Below are 18,271 nucleotides of genomic sequence, written 5' to 3'. Positions count from 1 at the left end.
CAATCTGGGTACCAGGTATTCAGTCACATACATGTATTTGAAATCCCAGAATACTACTATAAAGAAGTTTTTTTGCTGTGTGGTGTTTTGAGTTTTTTTATTGTTATAAGTTTCCTAAGTTTCATCTCTTATCACAATAGTAAAAAGAAAGTCATTTCCTTTACCTTGATAAAATTTCAGAAGCTGTTCTCGTTTCTTTCATTATCTGTTCTTTTTTGTAAGTTTGTATGGCACCCACCATGAACAGGTTTTACAGTAGCCCAAAGCGCAATAATGTATCCTATTTCTACTTTCGATTTATTGTGTGATTGTGACAGTTATTTTTAAACATTTCAGCTATCTCTGTGATTGATTCTCATCAATCACAGAAACCAGTCAACCAGTGTGAGATACATCCTCAGTATTTGTTTTACCAGCTTCTAATACACAAAATTTTATTGCTCACTTACTTTGAACAACCATTTCATCTCCATATATGGCTTTTAGACAACGATGAACATCGTTAGCTTTTATTTTTTCCGCTATTAAAAATTCAGTCACTGGATGTTGTTTAAACGGCACAGCTTGCATATTCAACTCCATAGCACTCATCCATGCCAAAGGACAGAAAATGACAGGGCATGAGTCAATGAGTTTTGGAATGTTAATATGATTCCATAAGATGGCACCACCTGTCATTTTGTACATATTTTGTTTTTTTGTTTTGTACATATTTTCCTGTTATGTTATATGTATGTTACATTTTAGCTGTCACTTAATTTGCATGCTACTATATGTATATATAGTATATATATACACTATATATACATATAGTAGCATGCAAATTATCCGAACACAGGTATTATTTAATAAAAAGTAATTTATTTAGAAATGAATCATACCTGTACAATTAATGAATATTTAGTTATTAATAAGCCCTCCTTTATTCTTAATCATTTCACATACATGATTTTGCATCAATTTAGCAAGTGTACTACCCATTTTTTTATATTTCTTCATCGTGAAACCACACCAATATTATTGCTTTAATGAGGTCAACATTTGTGGACAATTAATTTTTTGACTATTGCCCAAATATTTTCAACTAGGTGTGTGTCTGGGGAGTTGCCTGTCCAAGGAAGCACTTTGTTTCATTCTTTGAAAACTTTTTCCACTTTTTTGGCAGTATGTCATATCACAAACTCCTTTCTTTTCATCACCCTTATACTGCACCCTACAGAGGAGTATCTCTCAGCACAGGGGATGTCCTTTAAGGCCCTCCCCACATACCAGCTGTATGGGCTGCCGGTTGGATCTTTATTTTTATTCCTTCTTATCTGCCTCTAACTGAGAGGATGGGGGTAATTCTGGGCCCAGTTATGCCATTCCCAGGGCACCCTGCCCAAGCAGGGTGACTTGATCATAACTTGTTTGTTTACCACTCTAATGAGAGAACCATTTCTACTGGTTTGGTCTTTTGTTCATTCTCTTACCTAAGGCACCATTCCACTTAGGCTCAGGAGTCCCACCGACTCCAACAATACTGTCTCCAGCAATAATTTAGGTCGTTATCCCTATCAAAATGATTGTCACTACCAACTCCAAAATTACTTTCAGTTCATCATCTATCATAACTTTTTGTGCTGATAAACTTGTTCTGTTTGGTTGTAAAGGAACCTCAATTTGATCATCAGCCATACTCAAAAAATAAGAAAAAACTCAGACCAGTACAAATGCACATTCTTTATAAGCAAAAGTAACACGCCACAAAAAGAAACAAAGTTTAACTGTATGGCCAAAAGACTATCTGCTATAAAGGAAGGTTTGCACAGAGCCTCTACAGCACTATCGGGTGGCGAGATGATAGCCCATTGGTCGCCATAGAGGCGCCCTTGGCACTGAACTTGTTAACTGTACTATATGTTACGGTTCAGGTAGTATGTAATTATTTTTATAAAATTTTAATGTTTGTAATTTGTGCAATTGATTCATAAATATTTTTTAACTGATAATGAAACTACAAATCAGAGCTAGAGCGTATTTCAAAACAGAGACAAATCTAAATGATTTGTTTAAACATATCAGTTGCTATATTTCTGTATTCAAATTTTTGTCTCTTTTTCATGTAAAACCATTTACAAAGCAGAATAGTTATCAGAGTGTACATATATGGTAATTTAAAACCCCTTTTATATTATATTTCTTAAAATTGAAAATTTTTTTAATGTTTTATTATAGGATTAGTATGTTGATAACATACTACATACTAACCTTTATCCATCATACATTTTTATAATTTGTTACAGTTATTTTGTTATATTTATATTTCATTTATAATCCATGTTTTCTTATCAGTTCTTTTCAATGTTTTTTTGTTGTATCTCTTCTATTTAAATATTTTTAAATCATATTACTGTATTAAAATTAGATAAATAATTTTAAAAAATAGCTGCAATTTTTAAAAAATAGTACAATTTTTTCTGCTTATGTTGGATACACTGTTTTAAAATCTAATAAATCAAAAGTCAGCCTTGATATTGCTGCATTCTAAAAGAACTGAGAAAGTCGATCCACTAATTTTATTCAACTTGTTCTAAAAAATTATTTTAAAGATTATTTTTAACAAGTTTTTCAAAATTATATAAATAAATAATGTTCATGTTATTTTTTTACAAACGTGACATTCAAATAAGTGGAAGGAAAAAATGTTAGAGGCAGTACTCCTTTCATAACTAGAATAAAAATATAATATTTATAATCAGGCAGATTACAAGGAGGGATATTTTTATTTAACCTTTTCAGATCGTTTAGTCTGGAACTGGTTATGGTACGGCGCCTGTTTTAAAACGCTGTTACAAAATCATTTTTTATTGCATCTAATTCAGTTATTTTGTTTTATATTCACAAAGGAATCAGTTTTATTACACAATTTGAACGACGGTTATACGATGTAAACTGCTTTATTTAGACTAGAAAGAATATGACCATTTTTTCTCAGAAATGTGCTTGTGTTTATGTGTGTGTGACTTGTGTATTATAATTGCTATTATGATTATGGATTTATTTATTATTTACAAAAATAGCTTATCTTAGTAGCAACATATCAATGTATTGAAACACATAATAAATTATGATATACGGCACACACAAAAAAAAAAGGAATTTGTGGTCATAAATACGTCACTTTTACTTGAGATCTCTAAATATCTTTTCTGACAAATGATATCGGTAAACATGTAACACATAACTATTTGTAATGAATAACACTATACAATAAAAATTTTTTTTTGTCAATCTGAATACCTTTTTCAGTGGTGGGTATTTTTATAAAATGTACTTTTCTGAATCTACTTTCACTTAACATATGTTACTAATCTGTGATTTATGACACGGGTTTTTCATCATATTTTGCCCAATTTTCAACCGATTTGCTTGAAATTATTATTTTTAAAATCATGAAACAATGTTTCATAAACATAAAGCAAAAAAAAAAAAAATTTGCTAATAAAAAACGCAGTAGAAATGCGCAAAAAAAATTCTGCAATTAAATTATCGTAATTTTTGTACTGTTTCAATTTTTTTTTATTACAGACATAAAAAATATCCAATTGTAACTTTTTTTTGTCAGAATCTGTTAAATCTCTTTAATGTACTGTAATTTTTTTCACAAGGGGTAGCATAAGACTATGAAGGGAGGTAATCAGATACCAACATATTTTCGCGGAGCGCTAATCAAGCACGGATCATTGTGATGAGAGAAGGTTAAATTAGCACAGAAGAGATAATTAAAATTTTCATAGTGGCTGCATTGTACATAACAAGTATTAATATGCATAATTTAATTTCATATAAAACTTTGATAGAATTAATGAGGTATAAATACTTTCTCTATAGTGCTTAATTAATATATATATATATATATATATATATATATATACAGGTGATTCAAAGAAACAGGAAATTTTAGAAATTAAATAACGTTAATGAAAAATTTTTGTTAGAAAATGAATTTTATTTCATTGTACAAATGTTGCCATTTTAGTATACATACATTTTAGTTTATTTTTTAAAGATGACATCTTGCAGGTGACCTCCTCTTCTACGTAAACACTCACGCGGTCTCTTCGTTAACTGGAATTTTCGCAATTGCTTCTTGGATCTTTGCCTTTAGTTCTTCCGATGTAGCAGGTCTACTGTGGAACACTTTGCTTTTAAGGTGACCCCACAAAAAGTAATCGCAAGCTGAGAGATCAGGCATCTGGGAGGCCATCTAATGTCACCATTTCGTGAAATGACACGTTGTCCAAACAATCGGCGTACAGCTGCCATCGATATTCGTGCAGTATGTGATGTTGCTCCGTCTTGTTGAAACCAGGCTATATTAAGAATCGGTGGAAATCTCTTTTGTTATTCCACAACAAAGGTTTCAAGCACGGCTACGTAACGAGCCGACGTCACTTTAATCGCAAGACCGTTGTCATCCTCAAAAAAATAAGGGCCTATAACACCGCAAGATGACATAGCACACCACACGGTCACTTTCTGGCTGTGCAACGGCCGCTGGTGTAGCTGCGTAGGATTTTCTTGTGCCCAGTATCTGAAATTTTGCTTGTTAACAAATCCACTGAGGTGGAAATGCGCTTCATCTGACATCCACAGTTTGTGAACAAACTCTTCAATATCATTTATCTTCTGAAGCATTACATTACAGAATTGTGCTCGCAGAACTGCATCGTTCGGTTTCAGTTCCTGGACGATCTGCAACTTGTATGGATGGAATTGCAAGTCCTTCACTAACATTCTTCGAACACTTGAACTATGCAATTGTAAAGATACTGAGAGACGACGGATTGACCGATGTGGACTTCGTGTGACAGCATCCTGTAAAGCTTGAACATTCTGTGGTGTACGGACGGTTCGCTCACGGCCTGGAGGTTTCTTTTTCATTGCTGAACCGGTTTCCTCAAAATTAGATATCCATGTTTTAATTGTATGTGCTGATGGAACACGGTCGTGCCGTCCCAGATTAAAATGACGGCGAAATTCTCTACGCGCTTCCTCCACACTGTCATTGTTTTTGTAAAACACTTTCATAGCAAATGCATATTGCGCACCACTCCAAGGATCCATGACAACTAAATGGCGGGTTAGGTTAGAGAGGCTGGCGCCACTTATCAAGTGGCACCAATCGCCCACGGCTACCAACACAACTTTCAAAATTTCCCATTTCTTTGAATCACCCTATATGTATATTATTTTGAAATGCTATGTTTTTAGTATTTGAATCAAAACCAACCTGTGAGTTTAGTTAAGTATAAATATATTTGTACTATTTAAATATCTTGCATAATAAAATAAGTATGAAGTAATATTAAATTGGATCAATATTTTAGCCTTTTATCATCCCCCTACTGCATTTCTAAAAACTTATAAACATAGAAAAATAATTAAAACATCTTTGCATATTTAATAAGCAATTACTAGAGATGAAATATAAATCTAAGTACTTATTGATAAAAAAACAAGCCTTTAAAAGTTAAAATTTACCAATTAAATTATTTTAAATAACGTATCTATCTACGCTAAGGCATACACTGCTATAAATTTGTGTAATCTCTGGTAGAGGTTGAATTTAATAACTTCTAGATATAAATCTATTAAATCAGTATTGTAACAGATGAAAGAGTTATTGGTTTTTGTTTTTATATTAATTTATCTTTTGATAATATTTATATATAAAATAATATTCATAAAAAATATCATAAACTCATATATATATTTATTAGGATTAGGAATAACCCTCATGTTACTTTATACAAGTTTTACTAAACCACTAGAATAAAAGCATTGAATGAAATGATATCTTTATAAATAGACATATGGTAAGATTTACCTGAATTGTTTTCTACTCTGAGAAATTTGTTGTATTTTCAATTTTAATAATCAAATAAGATATTTTTTTTTACTTTGCTAAAATTTTAGGTTTTTGTCTTGCTGCTGTACACTCTTTATAATCTTCATTAAATACTTTTGCAAAGATAAGTGTTTATTTTCTCTTGTGTGATCAGCATAATTATATATTTTTGTTTATTGTATTTATATGAATAAAATGTATTCTGCTGGTAGAATGAAATTTGTTAATTATAAAATAATAATATTATATATACAGAGAGAGATTTTTGAAATATTCTAACCATTGGCAAGTATGTATTCTTAGAAAAAAAAGAAGAATTTCAGGGGGAATTAATTATGTTCGTAAATTAAAAATTAAATACATTACAGTAATTTATTAATTAATGTACAATAAAAATTTTAACTTGTTTAAAAGTGGTTTGTAAACCTCACATAAATGTTAGCGCTGGAAAGTACTTACCATACAGAAAAGTGGAATTACGCAGTTTTATAAACACCTGTTTACACAAATGGTTATTCCATATTCAATTTTTTATTATTCATCAAACTACCATAAAATAATGTTTAAATATTTCTTAATGTATTATGAATTAATTTGTATTGTATGTTAGTGATAGACTATGTGGTGCAGTTAATACAGCTCAGTCAGTGTTAGTATTTTATGTGGCTTTGTATTTTAGTGTTATGAACATGGGGTGATTCATCTGTATTTAGGATTCATTACTGACTACATTTCATAAGTTACTTTTATTAACACTATTGTGGTTTAATTTAAGTCTAATAATTTCTTTGTATCTTTTGTTCAGGCATCATCGAAAACGTAGAAGAAATACTGCTGATACATCATCAGCTTTCACAAATAATAATGCTACTATAAATTCAAAATTTGACAGTAATATTGCTGCACAGCCAACCAACAGGTTAATTACAGATTGTTCAATGGAACTGCAGAGTTGTCCGACACCAGTCGATAATAAAAGGCATAGTTTACCGGGCACTAGCATGTCAGGTCGCATCAGCAGTCGAACTCATTGTACTGAACCAATACATATGACACTACAGGAAGTAAGACAGTTCCTTCATAATCTATATTCATCAGCTTCTACACATCCTCATCATGATGGAGAACAACGCACAGCTGTTGCAAATGGCACATTGTCAAACAGCACTACTGGTGATAGTTTAAGGACTATTGGGGGTCGCACAATGAATGGAGATGTGTCACGAGTGACTGATTGTAGTAGTAATAATAAAAAACAGACTGTGACTAATAATAGGAAAACACGTAATTCTAAAAATACATTTACAATAAGTATAAAGAATAGAAAAAGTAAATCTTTTAATATTGAACCCGATGTTAGTTTGTTCAATAATAATAATAATAACGGTGTTAATAATAACAATAACAACAACAACAGTGACAATAATAAAAATAATATCGGTGATATAATTTCAAAAAATGAAATCAAATCAAAGAAACACCACCATCCAGTTGTTTCAAGTGATAATAGTAATAAATCGCAAGGCTCAGGTTGTACTAAAAATAGTTTTTCCTATACGTTAAAACAGACGTTATGTAATATATTTAAGTTTAAAAGAAGTGAAGTATCATCTCAGTGTCATCATAATGTTGCTGATACTGTTTTAGTTCTTGGTGTTAGTTCTAGAAGTGGAAACTGTCCACCACCTTTCACGAAAAGAGCTTTACCGCCTTTACCTTCGCACAAAAATAATAGTAATAATAATCATAGTAAAAAAAATAGAAAGAATAATGATAATGAAGACAATGTGAGTGGTGATGATGATGATGATGAAGAAGAAGAAGGGGATGAAGATGATGGTGAAGAAACATCAACTGAAGTTGATTTGCAGCTAGTTGAAGAAGAAACTGCAATGGATTTTGCTTCTAGTATTGAAAAAGTTAAAGATGTAAGTATTAACACATTTTTCATAAGTATTAAACATGTGCTTTATCTGTTGCTAGAGGTTTTACAAAATATTTTTTAACATTTCATATTTTTCTTGCTTATTTTTTTCTTTATTAACTTCAGAAATCATGGCTACATTGGAGAGATGTCCTGGTGAAGGTGATGTGGGAAGCCATGATTTGTTTCTTTCTCTATTAGTTTACGCTACTAAATTCAGTGCAATAGAAAGTTTCTAAATCTAATTTATTAAAATGTTCTATTTTTCTTATTTCTTGATATTTTTCAATGATTTATCTTTTGTATATAATTTATTTTTTATTATAGATCATATTAAAAGTTACAGAAGTTGTTTTTTTAGTTTCCTGTATTTATCCATACATCATTAGCAAACCAATATTGAACAGTTTAAGAGTGTATGCTCACAAAATTGTACATTATTGTCATATGAAGTATTCTTGTTTTTGTCATCTGTTTTCCTTCCCTTGTAAGTAATTTCATTTAAATCTTTGTAGCATTTCTATCTGGTATTCATTGAATGAGATTATATATTATTATTATTATTACTATTATGCTTTTACGGCCAACATGGGACCACTTAAGTCAATTTTAGTTGGATCTTTTCTGAGAAAAGTGTATTATTTTACTCTTCCGAGCTGCCCAGTATTTCTTCATCCGTTCTGATCTTGTTTTCTTTTCTTCATCCGTAAACACCCTCTTCGTTGTATTTTGCTGTTTGTCTGTCTTTTGTTTAAATCTAATGCTTTTGTCTTTTAGCTTTGTAATTTTTCCAGTTTTATTCTGTAGGTCAGTCAGGGAAATTCCCTGACTTCCTTATTTAATGTTCTCTAATTTCTTTGATCCATCCTACTTCTAGCTTTTGGAACCAGAGCTTTTCAATGATATTTCTTGACAGTCTTGATTCCGGTGTCCTTATGGGATGACCAAAGAAAGAGATTCTTTTTTTCCGCATAGTATCAGTAACGGGCTCTATTTCACGATACACCACCTCATCTGGCACAATCCACCATTGGCCTTCTTTTTGGTGTTTTTTATTGATACACGTTCTGACAATTCTTCTCTATATTTTTAGAATTTTATCAATTCTGTTTTTCTGAGTGATTTTGAAAAGGGTCTCGCTTCCGTAGGTGACTTCTGGCTGAACTACAGTTTTATAATGTTTAAGTTTTGTTTTAGCAGAAAGGCATTTTTTGTTATATGTTGACCAAGTTAATTTTTGGGATTTAATCATTTTATTTCTCCTGTTTTGCCATGTCACTTTTTCATTTAAATTATAAGTTATTATTTCCCCTAGATACTTAAATTGAATGAATTTATTCACAGAAAAAAAATATTTAAAAAAATACCAATAATTGACTTTTTTTTCAGAAATTATTTATGAATTTTATAATTAAAAAAATTGATATCTTATATGAATTTTATAATTAAAAAAAATTGATATCATGTACAGTAGTAGGTTACTCATACAACTAAAGTGTTTGTCAGCTTTGCTCATTGAACAACAAGACTTACGCTGCTTTTTAACAATAATAATTTAAAGAAAATAGTTTTATTACTAAATTTTTTTTTTAATATTTTATTCTACTTCTTGTTTATGCTTGGCAATCTATATTAGTCCAATCCTCCATCAAATTGGAATAAACATAAACAAAACTAACTTTTAGTAAGTCTGTGAACAGATTAGAGTAAATTAGTTAAATATTTTATTGCTTTCTAGGCAGCTAATTTTAATGCTGTTTGACTTCTAATTCAATTGCATTGAAATAGTATTATAAAAAATATATTTTGTCCCGTTTCTGTTTCTAAACTTAATAAATTAAAAATTGTTAAATGGTACTATCTTTTCACTTTTATTTAAAGAATGGGTATGATGAAGTTTTTATTTCATAATTAAATTGAATTTTCCGTTGTAAAATTGTTATTTTCATTGGAATTAGATTAGGCTTCTTGTCGCTGAAAACTTTTTTAACTCTTTTTCCTTCTATTACAAAATTAATAAATTCAATATAAATGAACAATAAATTAATAAAATTAATGAAGAAATAGGCATTTTTTGATTAGTCATTTACTTGTTTATTGTTAAGAATTGTTATTAAAAAGAATTTTTTTCTTTTATGTCATTGGCTGTTACCTGAATGGTGTTGTGATGCATTAGTTCATCGATTTTTCTTCAATCTAATCTTTTTATTATCAGTTTGCTTCATGTTGTATATTGTAAATGCAGTTGAGAATTAATTCCCTTCTGTATAAAATTAAATAATCCTAAGTAACTTAGAATACGACCAACCTAGTAATTTTAGTAAATATATTTTGCATGACTTCTCTCTTCTCTTGATTTTTATTTTAAACCTCATTGACTAATATAAATATCTAATATTTTACTGTAAACAATATTTTAAAAAACATCTTCATGTATTTTTAGCTTTTCTGTTGTCTTACTATCTGCCTTAATTTTCAATACCACTAGACAGTATGATAGGGAATTTTATTACTTATTTGTCCAGTTATTCTTCTTCAAAATTTTTCTTCAATCTTCTCATTCCTCTTGGTTACTAGTAGAAGAAAAGTAATGAAGTTGACACTTTGTTTTTATCCATATAGGCACTCAAAGTAGGTAACTTTATTTATCTTGAGCTTTCCTTTTAAAATAAGTAAATTATATGATAAACAGAAAATATTACTCAGATCAGGATACGATATTGAATTACATGATCATGTTAAGAAAGGTCAGGTGTTTCCTGACCCTAGTAATATAAGGAAGAATCAAACGTACCTATACTTGGCTGGAAGAATCAAGGAAATATAAAACCCTTAATCAGAGCAGAATCACAAAATTGATAAATAAAGAGAAGGGGTTATAGTTCCTCTTTTTTTTGTGTACAAACAAGCGAACTAGGGACCATGCAGATATCATTTCCTTTTGACTCTCTTCTCTTATTTCTTCCTTTTCCATAGGTCTTCCATTCATTGAGACTGAAATGCTTTCCTTTCTTAAGTCCATTTGTTAAATTTGGGAAAGCATCAAAATTTGGGAAATTGCTAAACTTTTTTAATGTGTTGGCACTGTCCATTCCACTATCCATGGTAAGCTGAATTAAATATATTCAAGAAGTGTTCTGAGGCAGTTGATTCAAAATCACAACAACATCCTAATTCACATACGTTCAGAACTTAGAAGACACTTTAGCAGAAGGGTTTTTAATTTTGCATAATAACTTGTGATGAAACTTTTATTCATCGTTTTGAGCCGGAATCCATTCATCAGAGTATGGAATAGAAGCATCCAAGTTGGCCCACCTGGAAAAAATTCAAACCTACCCAATCAGCTAGTAAAAATAATGTTAATAGTATATTGGGACTATAAAAGACCCAATTTATTATAATAATCTTGGAAGAACAACGTACAATCAACAGTACTATTGTGACTCACTAGAAAATAATGTGAAACCCATAATAGGAAGAAATCTCCCAATTCTCTCTCAAAATATGAAATTCTTCTACTTGATAATGCCTGCCCCATACCTCACAAAAGGTACAGAAAGTTAAAAGTAAAGTTAGTTGTTGCACACTCACCTTACAATGTAAGTCGCACAATCAGATTTTGGTTTTGTTTGGTTCTTTCTAAGAGGCTTTATGTGGTACCAAGTTCAACAACAATAACCAGGTTAAGAATGCGGCTCATATATCAAGTCAACATTCCAACTCCATAGGAGAAGACAAAATTCAAAAATCAAATTTTTAAAAAAAATATATTTAAGAGGGACCTTAAACCCACACTTTTAAACAATGAATAAAACAAAATACACTCAAAGAAGGATCTCCTCCCTTAAGCAAATATAACTTCAAGCTACCCCTAACTGAAGTTAAATAAAAAATTATAGCGTAAACCAGATAATAAACTCAAAAGCTAATAATTTTAAGATAAAGAAATATAAGATAAAGCTACCCCTAACATTATCTAATTTACATAAAAAACAGTAGTTCAAATAAATAAAAGTAAACTTAAAAGTTGATAATTTAAAGCCACACAAATATAAGATAAAGCTACCTCTAACATTATCCTAATTTTATATTAAAAAAAAAGCAATGGTTCAAAATATATAAAAATAAACTTAAAAGTTGATAATTTAAAGCCACACAAATATAAGATAAAGCTACCCCTAACATTATCTAATTTACATAAAAAACAGTAGTTCAAATAAATAAAAGTAAACTTAAAAGTTGATATTTTAAAGCCACACAAATATAAGATAACGCTACCCCTAACATTATCCTAATTTTATATTAAAAAAAAGCAATGGTTCAAAATATATAAAAATAAACTTAAAAGTTGATAATTTAAAGCCACACAAATATAAGATAAAGCTACCCCTAACATTATCTAATTTACATAAAAAAACAGTAGTTCAAATAAATAAAAGTAAACTTATTTTAAAGCCACACAAATATAAGATAAAGCTACCCCTAACATTATCCTAATTTTATATAAAAATAAACTTAAAATAATAAATAATCCTAATATTCAAAAATAACAGTAATAATAATAATAAATTTGTTTTTAAAGAACCAAAATAAATATTTAAATAAAACATATGTAATTATTTTGTTAAACTAAAACTTAAGATAAAGAGTTAATAAACCATGAGGTTTTTTTTTTTTTTTAATAATTATGTATTTTTAAATATACTTATTCTAATATAATTATATTTCTTAGGTTTTTTAAACTTTAAAGTTTATTTAAATGAATAAAATTATTTTTAATAAGATCCTATTTAATTTAATTAAATATCTTACTGATGCATTTAATTAAATAATTTATTTTAGATGATTATCTTTACAAAAACTATTTTGCATTAAATTAAAAATCTGTATTAGATTAAAATCTTTATTTAAATATAAGAGGTTATCTATTATATAATACATTTTTTTAATTTATATAACACTTATAAATTAAAATATTATATTTAATAAGATTAAATATTAAAGGGAGAAACAGTTATATTTAAATAAATATATTACTATATATAATATATGTATTATAATATAATTATCTTTTTTCTTTTTTGTAATATAATAATTATAATTAATCAATTGAATGATATAATATAAATATCTTATTATAACGAAAAAATTTTTGTTGAAAAATTAAACTCAAAAATTAAAAATTGCAAATAAACCAAATAATGTACCCTACAAAAAAAAAATGATATATAAAAAAAAGGAAAAAAATAATGGATTTTTATACTCAAGCAAGATGCCTGATTAAAGGATTACTTTGATGAAGTAAATTAAGTGAAACCTCACTCATGCTAAATTGTAAAATCCAGAATTAAACTGAAACTAAAGAAAAAAATTTGATTTGATTTTGCGTTTCCTGTTCCTGTTCCTGTTCCTGGACCTGAAGGGCTTTAACAGTAGCATCAAGTGAACAGTTCTTTACTGGAATAAGAAAGCTCACACAGAAAGATTGGACAAATGCCTAAGTGTAGCCAGGGATTATGTTGAAAAGTAGCATCGATTTTATTGTCACTAAATAATTTTTCTACAGTTATTTGTCTCTTTAATTTTTTATTGACCCTTGTATAATTGCAAATAAGCGCTACAATTTTTAATTTACTAATTATTAATTTTTTTATTTTACTCCTAAAAAAGATATGACAGCCTATTTTTGTACCCTGATAACTTACTCTTTCAAGGAGCATAAATATAATATTACATTTAAGATGGAAATATACATAAGCATATATGACATGACTAATATTTACTCGTAAACTTTGAATTATTTATAACTCTTATTTTCTTATAATAGTTTTAAACTTATATTTAAGAATATTTGCTTATATTTAAGAATCAAATTTTAATTATTTTATTTTATATATTCATTTTAACCAAGATATTTGTGTAATCTGTTGTAATTTTTTTAGTATGGATGGTATTGGGGTCCAATATCAGGTGAAACAGCTGAAAAGATTCTGTCTAATGAACCAGATGGTTCGTTTATTGTGCGTGATAGTAGTGATGATCATTACATATTTTCACTGACATTTAAACTTAACGGAGTTGTGCGACATGTCAGAATAGAACATGATCAAGGTGAGTATTTACTATACATCCTGTACTTACTGTCATGTGCTTACTATTAATATTTTGTATTTGGTTATAAAAAAAACAATAATAAAAATAGATTTATATGTAATTTGAAGAGTCTGATAGAAAAAGTCTTACAGCTTGAGATATTTTACTTTTAGTATGCAGAATAGCAGTGAGTATTACAATTATTATTAAATATAAAATTTGTCAGTGCTATAAATACAGAAATAAAGGATTCTGTTTTGATGTATTACAACAGTTGTAATTTGAAATAATATTTAAAAACCATAACATACTCTATTTAGTGAGTATAGTTTAACAATTAATCAATGAATAGCAAATCATTTTTTTTTTTTAAATACTTTGAATATTATTGAGATAATTAAATGTGAAGAATCATCAAATAACTCAAAATTAATGTTTACTATGTTTTTGTCATAATGGTTTGTAATGAAATTTACTGAAACAGTATGTTGATTTAAAAGTTTATAGTATGTTGTTAGAAATCAAATTTTATAAACAAAATTTTATTAATCTACTCAGAATGTTTTCAGTCACTCTCATGATATTTTCAGTGATAATTGCTGCTAATCTCATCTTTTCAAGTGTTACGATGGATCATTTATTGTGTATATATAGAAATCAAGATTGTTGCCAGTGTTTGTGTACGATTATGATTTATGTGGAGGGCTTTAAGTGTTAATTGTATCTTTTTTAAAAGCTGTGTCCCGTGTAACCAATTTAGAACATGTTCCAGTCAGAGTAGCTCAGTGTATCTATCCCATGACCATTGTATTCTTTGATGATTGTGTCCTTTTCATAATGATTTGTTCTGAAGGCTACATTTAATACAGATATTTATAAATTTGTGACCTATTTTCTCCACATTTTTGTTTATGTTGTTAAAGTGATGTACTTTTGTTTTGTGTGTCATTTTGTTAATTTTGTGTAGAATATTGACAATAACTATATTTTCACATAAATTTATGTATACTACGTGTTTTATATTTTGAGTTTTATTTGACCTTCGGGTGACCAGAGTATGTTGAGCGTTTGTAGATCATACTTCTAAAAGAGTAAATCATTCATCAAGTGTAAAAGTGTAAAGTCAGGTGGTTAGAAGTAGTGTGAATTAGTATCATTAATTGTTGTTTTCTGTATATTTTTAAAAGTGTTTGAACATTTTCTAAGTGTCTATATATTTTGTTGGTTTTTTAAAGAGGTAAAGTCAAGAATATTTATTTTTTATTATGTACCTATTTAGCTACAAAGTTGTATTTGTTCATATATGTTAATAGTTGTTCTCATTCTCTAGTGTCACCTGGAGACAGTAAGATGGTGTAATCAACATAAATGTGCCATTATGTTCCTTTATTTTTCTATGTTTAAAGTCAGTTATAGATTAAAAATCGCGTAACAGTTTTGATGATTAATTTGTATGTTGATAAAACTAGTATACCTGTTTGTTTATGTACAAATTGGCTTTTTATTTTATTAAACATTTAATTCATTCTTTACTTTTTAAAAGTATAATAATAGTAATGAAAGATTATTCTATTTTAAAAATCCCAAAAATGGGATATTTATGCACTACCTATATGCTGAATTGTTGCAATTCACAGGTAATTTCAGCTTCGGCAGCTGCACTAAGTTCAAGAGCCATACAATAGTAGAGTTCATAGAAAATGCAGTTGAACATTCACGGAGTGGCCGTTATTTATTTTTTCTTCATCGTCGTCCGATACACGGCCCCATGAGAGTCCAACTGTTACATCCAGTATCAAGATTTAAACAGGTACAAAGTTTACAGCACATGTGTAGGTTTGTCATATTAAAAGTAGTGAGACGTGATTTAATATCATCATTACCATTACCACGTCGTATTATCGATTATCTGAATTCACCACATTATTACTCAGAGCATCCTTCACTACCACCAGATGATCAGCATTCTTCATCACCATCGTTGCATGTATTCTCATTTATGCCACCGAATTCCTGAGGCTGGTTGTTTGTTTGATATTGTATCATTGTTATCATTACTATTATTACATGTATTTATTGTATTACTGTTAATTATTGTGAATTATCAATTGCTTCATTTTCATTTTTCTTATTAAATGTCATGTAGCCAGTAATTTAAATTAGTGGTTCAGATATAAATGTATCATATATATATATTTATTTATTTATTTATTATTACTTCATGTAAATTCAGATTACAAATACATTTACTTTGATCAATTAAAATTTATTTTTATGATTTCTATTCAGTCATGCAACACATTTTTAGAAAGTAAAATTGCTTCTTATTTTATATTTGTATATGTTTTTAGCTGCTACCAAATGATTTTTATGATGTACATTTTTTTATTTTTTGTGTGAATTTACAGCTAAAGTTATTAGAAGAATTTCTATTTACCATCATTACTTTATATTTGATGATCTGTAGTAGTTTATATGATCGTAGTTTATAATAATAACATTTAGATTTAATTTCATTTACTTTTAACTGAAACTTCCAATAAATTTAAATAATCTGTTGTGCTCAGCATAAGAAGGTCATGTCTATCCTTCCATTTTAAAACAAAGATATTTGTTGTACTCTTTGAAATGATTTCCCCGTATTTAGTTTTTCCCCAACACATTTAGGGTTTAACTTTCAGTTTGCATGTAATATGCCAACAAGATGTATTTTCTCTTTAAATAATCTCTGTATAAGGTCAACACTGATATACCAGTTGTCAGCATATAGTGAGTGTCCTTCCAAAATTTAAATAAGATTTTACAAGTTACATGAAAACTTTAGAAGATACATTTGTATTTTCAGTCGCTCCTTACCAGCATAAATTCCTATGGCAAGTGTTTAACTTGTAGAAACACATAATTTGAATAACTTGACACCATAATGGTGCCTTTTTTTACAGACTGCTTAAAAATTAACCTGCCTTTGTAAAGTACAATAGATTCATCAACAATGACAGTTCTTTCGGTCATGACAGATGTTGTATTTTGGGACTACTATTACTAGTTCTTTAATTTTATAGAGCCTTTCACCTGGAATAGCTTCAGCATTGTTTGCAAAGTGAACAGTTTGAAGTAAAAGTCAAATCTGTTGCGTATAATTATTTTTTGTATGTTGTTTTCAAAAATAAATGATTTACTTCAATAGACAACTATAGAGGGAAGTTCTACAAGCCTCATCCAAAACACCATTCCAAAGAAATTTTTAACTTCTTTTTTTCAGTTTGTAAACATTTGCTGAACCTAGATTAGATTGTATAATAAGTTCGCCTGCATTTATTTTCTGTTCTGCATATATATTAGTTTAAAAACTATCATTTAAATTACTTCGTCATCAGAAAACAGATAAAAGCCAGAAAGCGCTTCCTTCACATAAAGTTTCACAAATGACTGAATTAATTCCAACCTGAAGATTATTTTGATCGTATACAAAATCATTTCTAATTGTCATCTGAACCCCTAGTGAGAACATCATCATTAGCTCGGGAAGAATCAATAGAAGGTTACTTATTTATGTGGAATCACTCACTCACGGCTTCCATGTGGAATCACTCATGTAGAAAGAAAGTACTACATGAGATTCCATTTTGATTTTCACGGCCTGGGCTGGCAAATATGTCATGATTCCAAATGGAATTTCAAAACAAAATTTGCAATCTCATGGCAGTCAAGTTGTTAAAGAATGAAGAAAAGTAACCTTTGTTGTTTATTAAATATTAATTAGACTTTACTTAAAATCATATAGAGAAATGGTTAGTAGCATTAACAAAAATTAAAATTCGACAATTAGATTGTTGTTTAACTATTGAAATTCATTCTTGTTATTTATTTCTGTCTGTAAATGGTTATTGAATATTTGTTTGTTTCTTTATCACAGTTCAATCCTTTGCATTTATACTTTAATGTTTAATTAATGTATATATTTTATTAGATTTGTTGTTTTTAATTATATTTTACTTTAAATTTTCAGTTTTTACACAAATATTACCATGATTGCATAATGACATCTGTTGTTCTGTGAAAAATTAATACTAACCACCCTTACATATTCTTTTTTTATTTAAATTTTCTTTTCTCTTACATTGCACTGTTAATACATTTTATGTTGACATACTTAGTGGAACAGAGTACTGCATATACAGCCAAATAGTATTATTTATGCTGTTTTTAGGCATGTGTATATTAATAATTACCTGATTTATTTTAGCCATAAAGGTCATATTCAGATGTTATTTTATGTATATTTGAAGGTAATCATCTAAAATCTAAGATTGCTTACATTAAACAAATAAGTAACAGATAGAATACAATTAACAAAA

The 18,271-nt window shown here is 28.6% G+C and overlaps 1 protein-coding gene across 1 annotated transcript in view; it reads left to right on the top strand.

The window, feature by feature from the left end:
* LOC142329280 (uncharacterized) overlaps positions 1 to 16,164 on the top strand; it is a 32,327-nt gene extending 16,163 nt beyond the window's left edge. The window contains exons 4-6 of the mRNA XM_075373719.1: positions 6,699 to 7,821; positions 13,763 to 13,931; positions 15,551 to 16,164. Of these exons, the coding sequence (XP_075229834.1) occupies positions 6,699 to 7,821; positions 13,763 to 13,931; positions 15,551 to 15,930 (1,672 nt within the window). The 3' untranslated portion in view covers positions 15,931 to 16,164. The remainder of the gene's footprint in view (positions 1 to 6,698; positions 7,822 to 13,762; positions 13,932 to 15,550) is intronic.
* The last annotated feature ends 2,107 nt before the right edge of the window (positions 16,165 to 18,271 follow it).

This window comes from Lycorma delicatula, chromosome 8 (assembly GCF_047948215.1).
Source record: "Lycorma delicatula isolate Av1 chromosome 8, ASM4794821v1, whole genome shotgun sequence".
Classification (NCBI taxonomy): Eukaryota; Metazoa; Arthropoda; class Insecta; order Hemiptera; family Fulgoridae; genus Lycorma; species Lycorma delicatula.
This window is presented reverse-complemented; position numbering and strand designations above follow the sequence as displayed.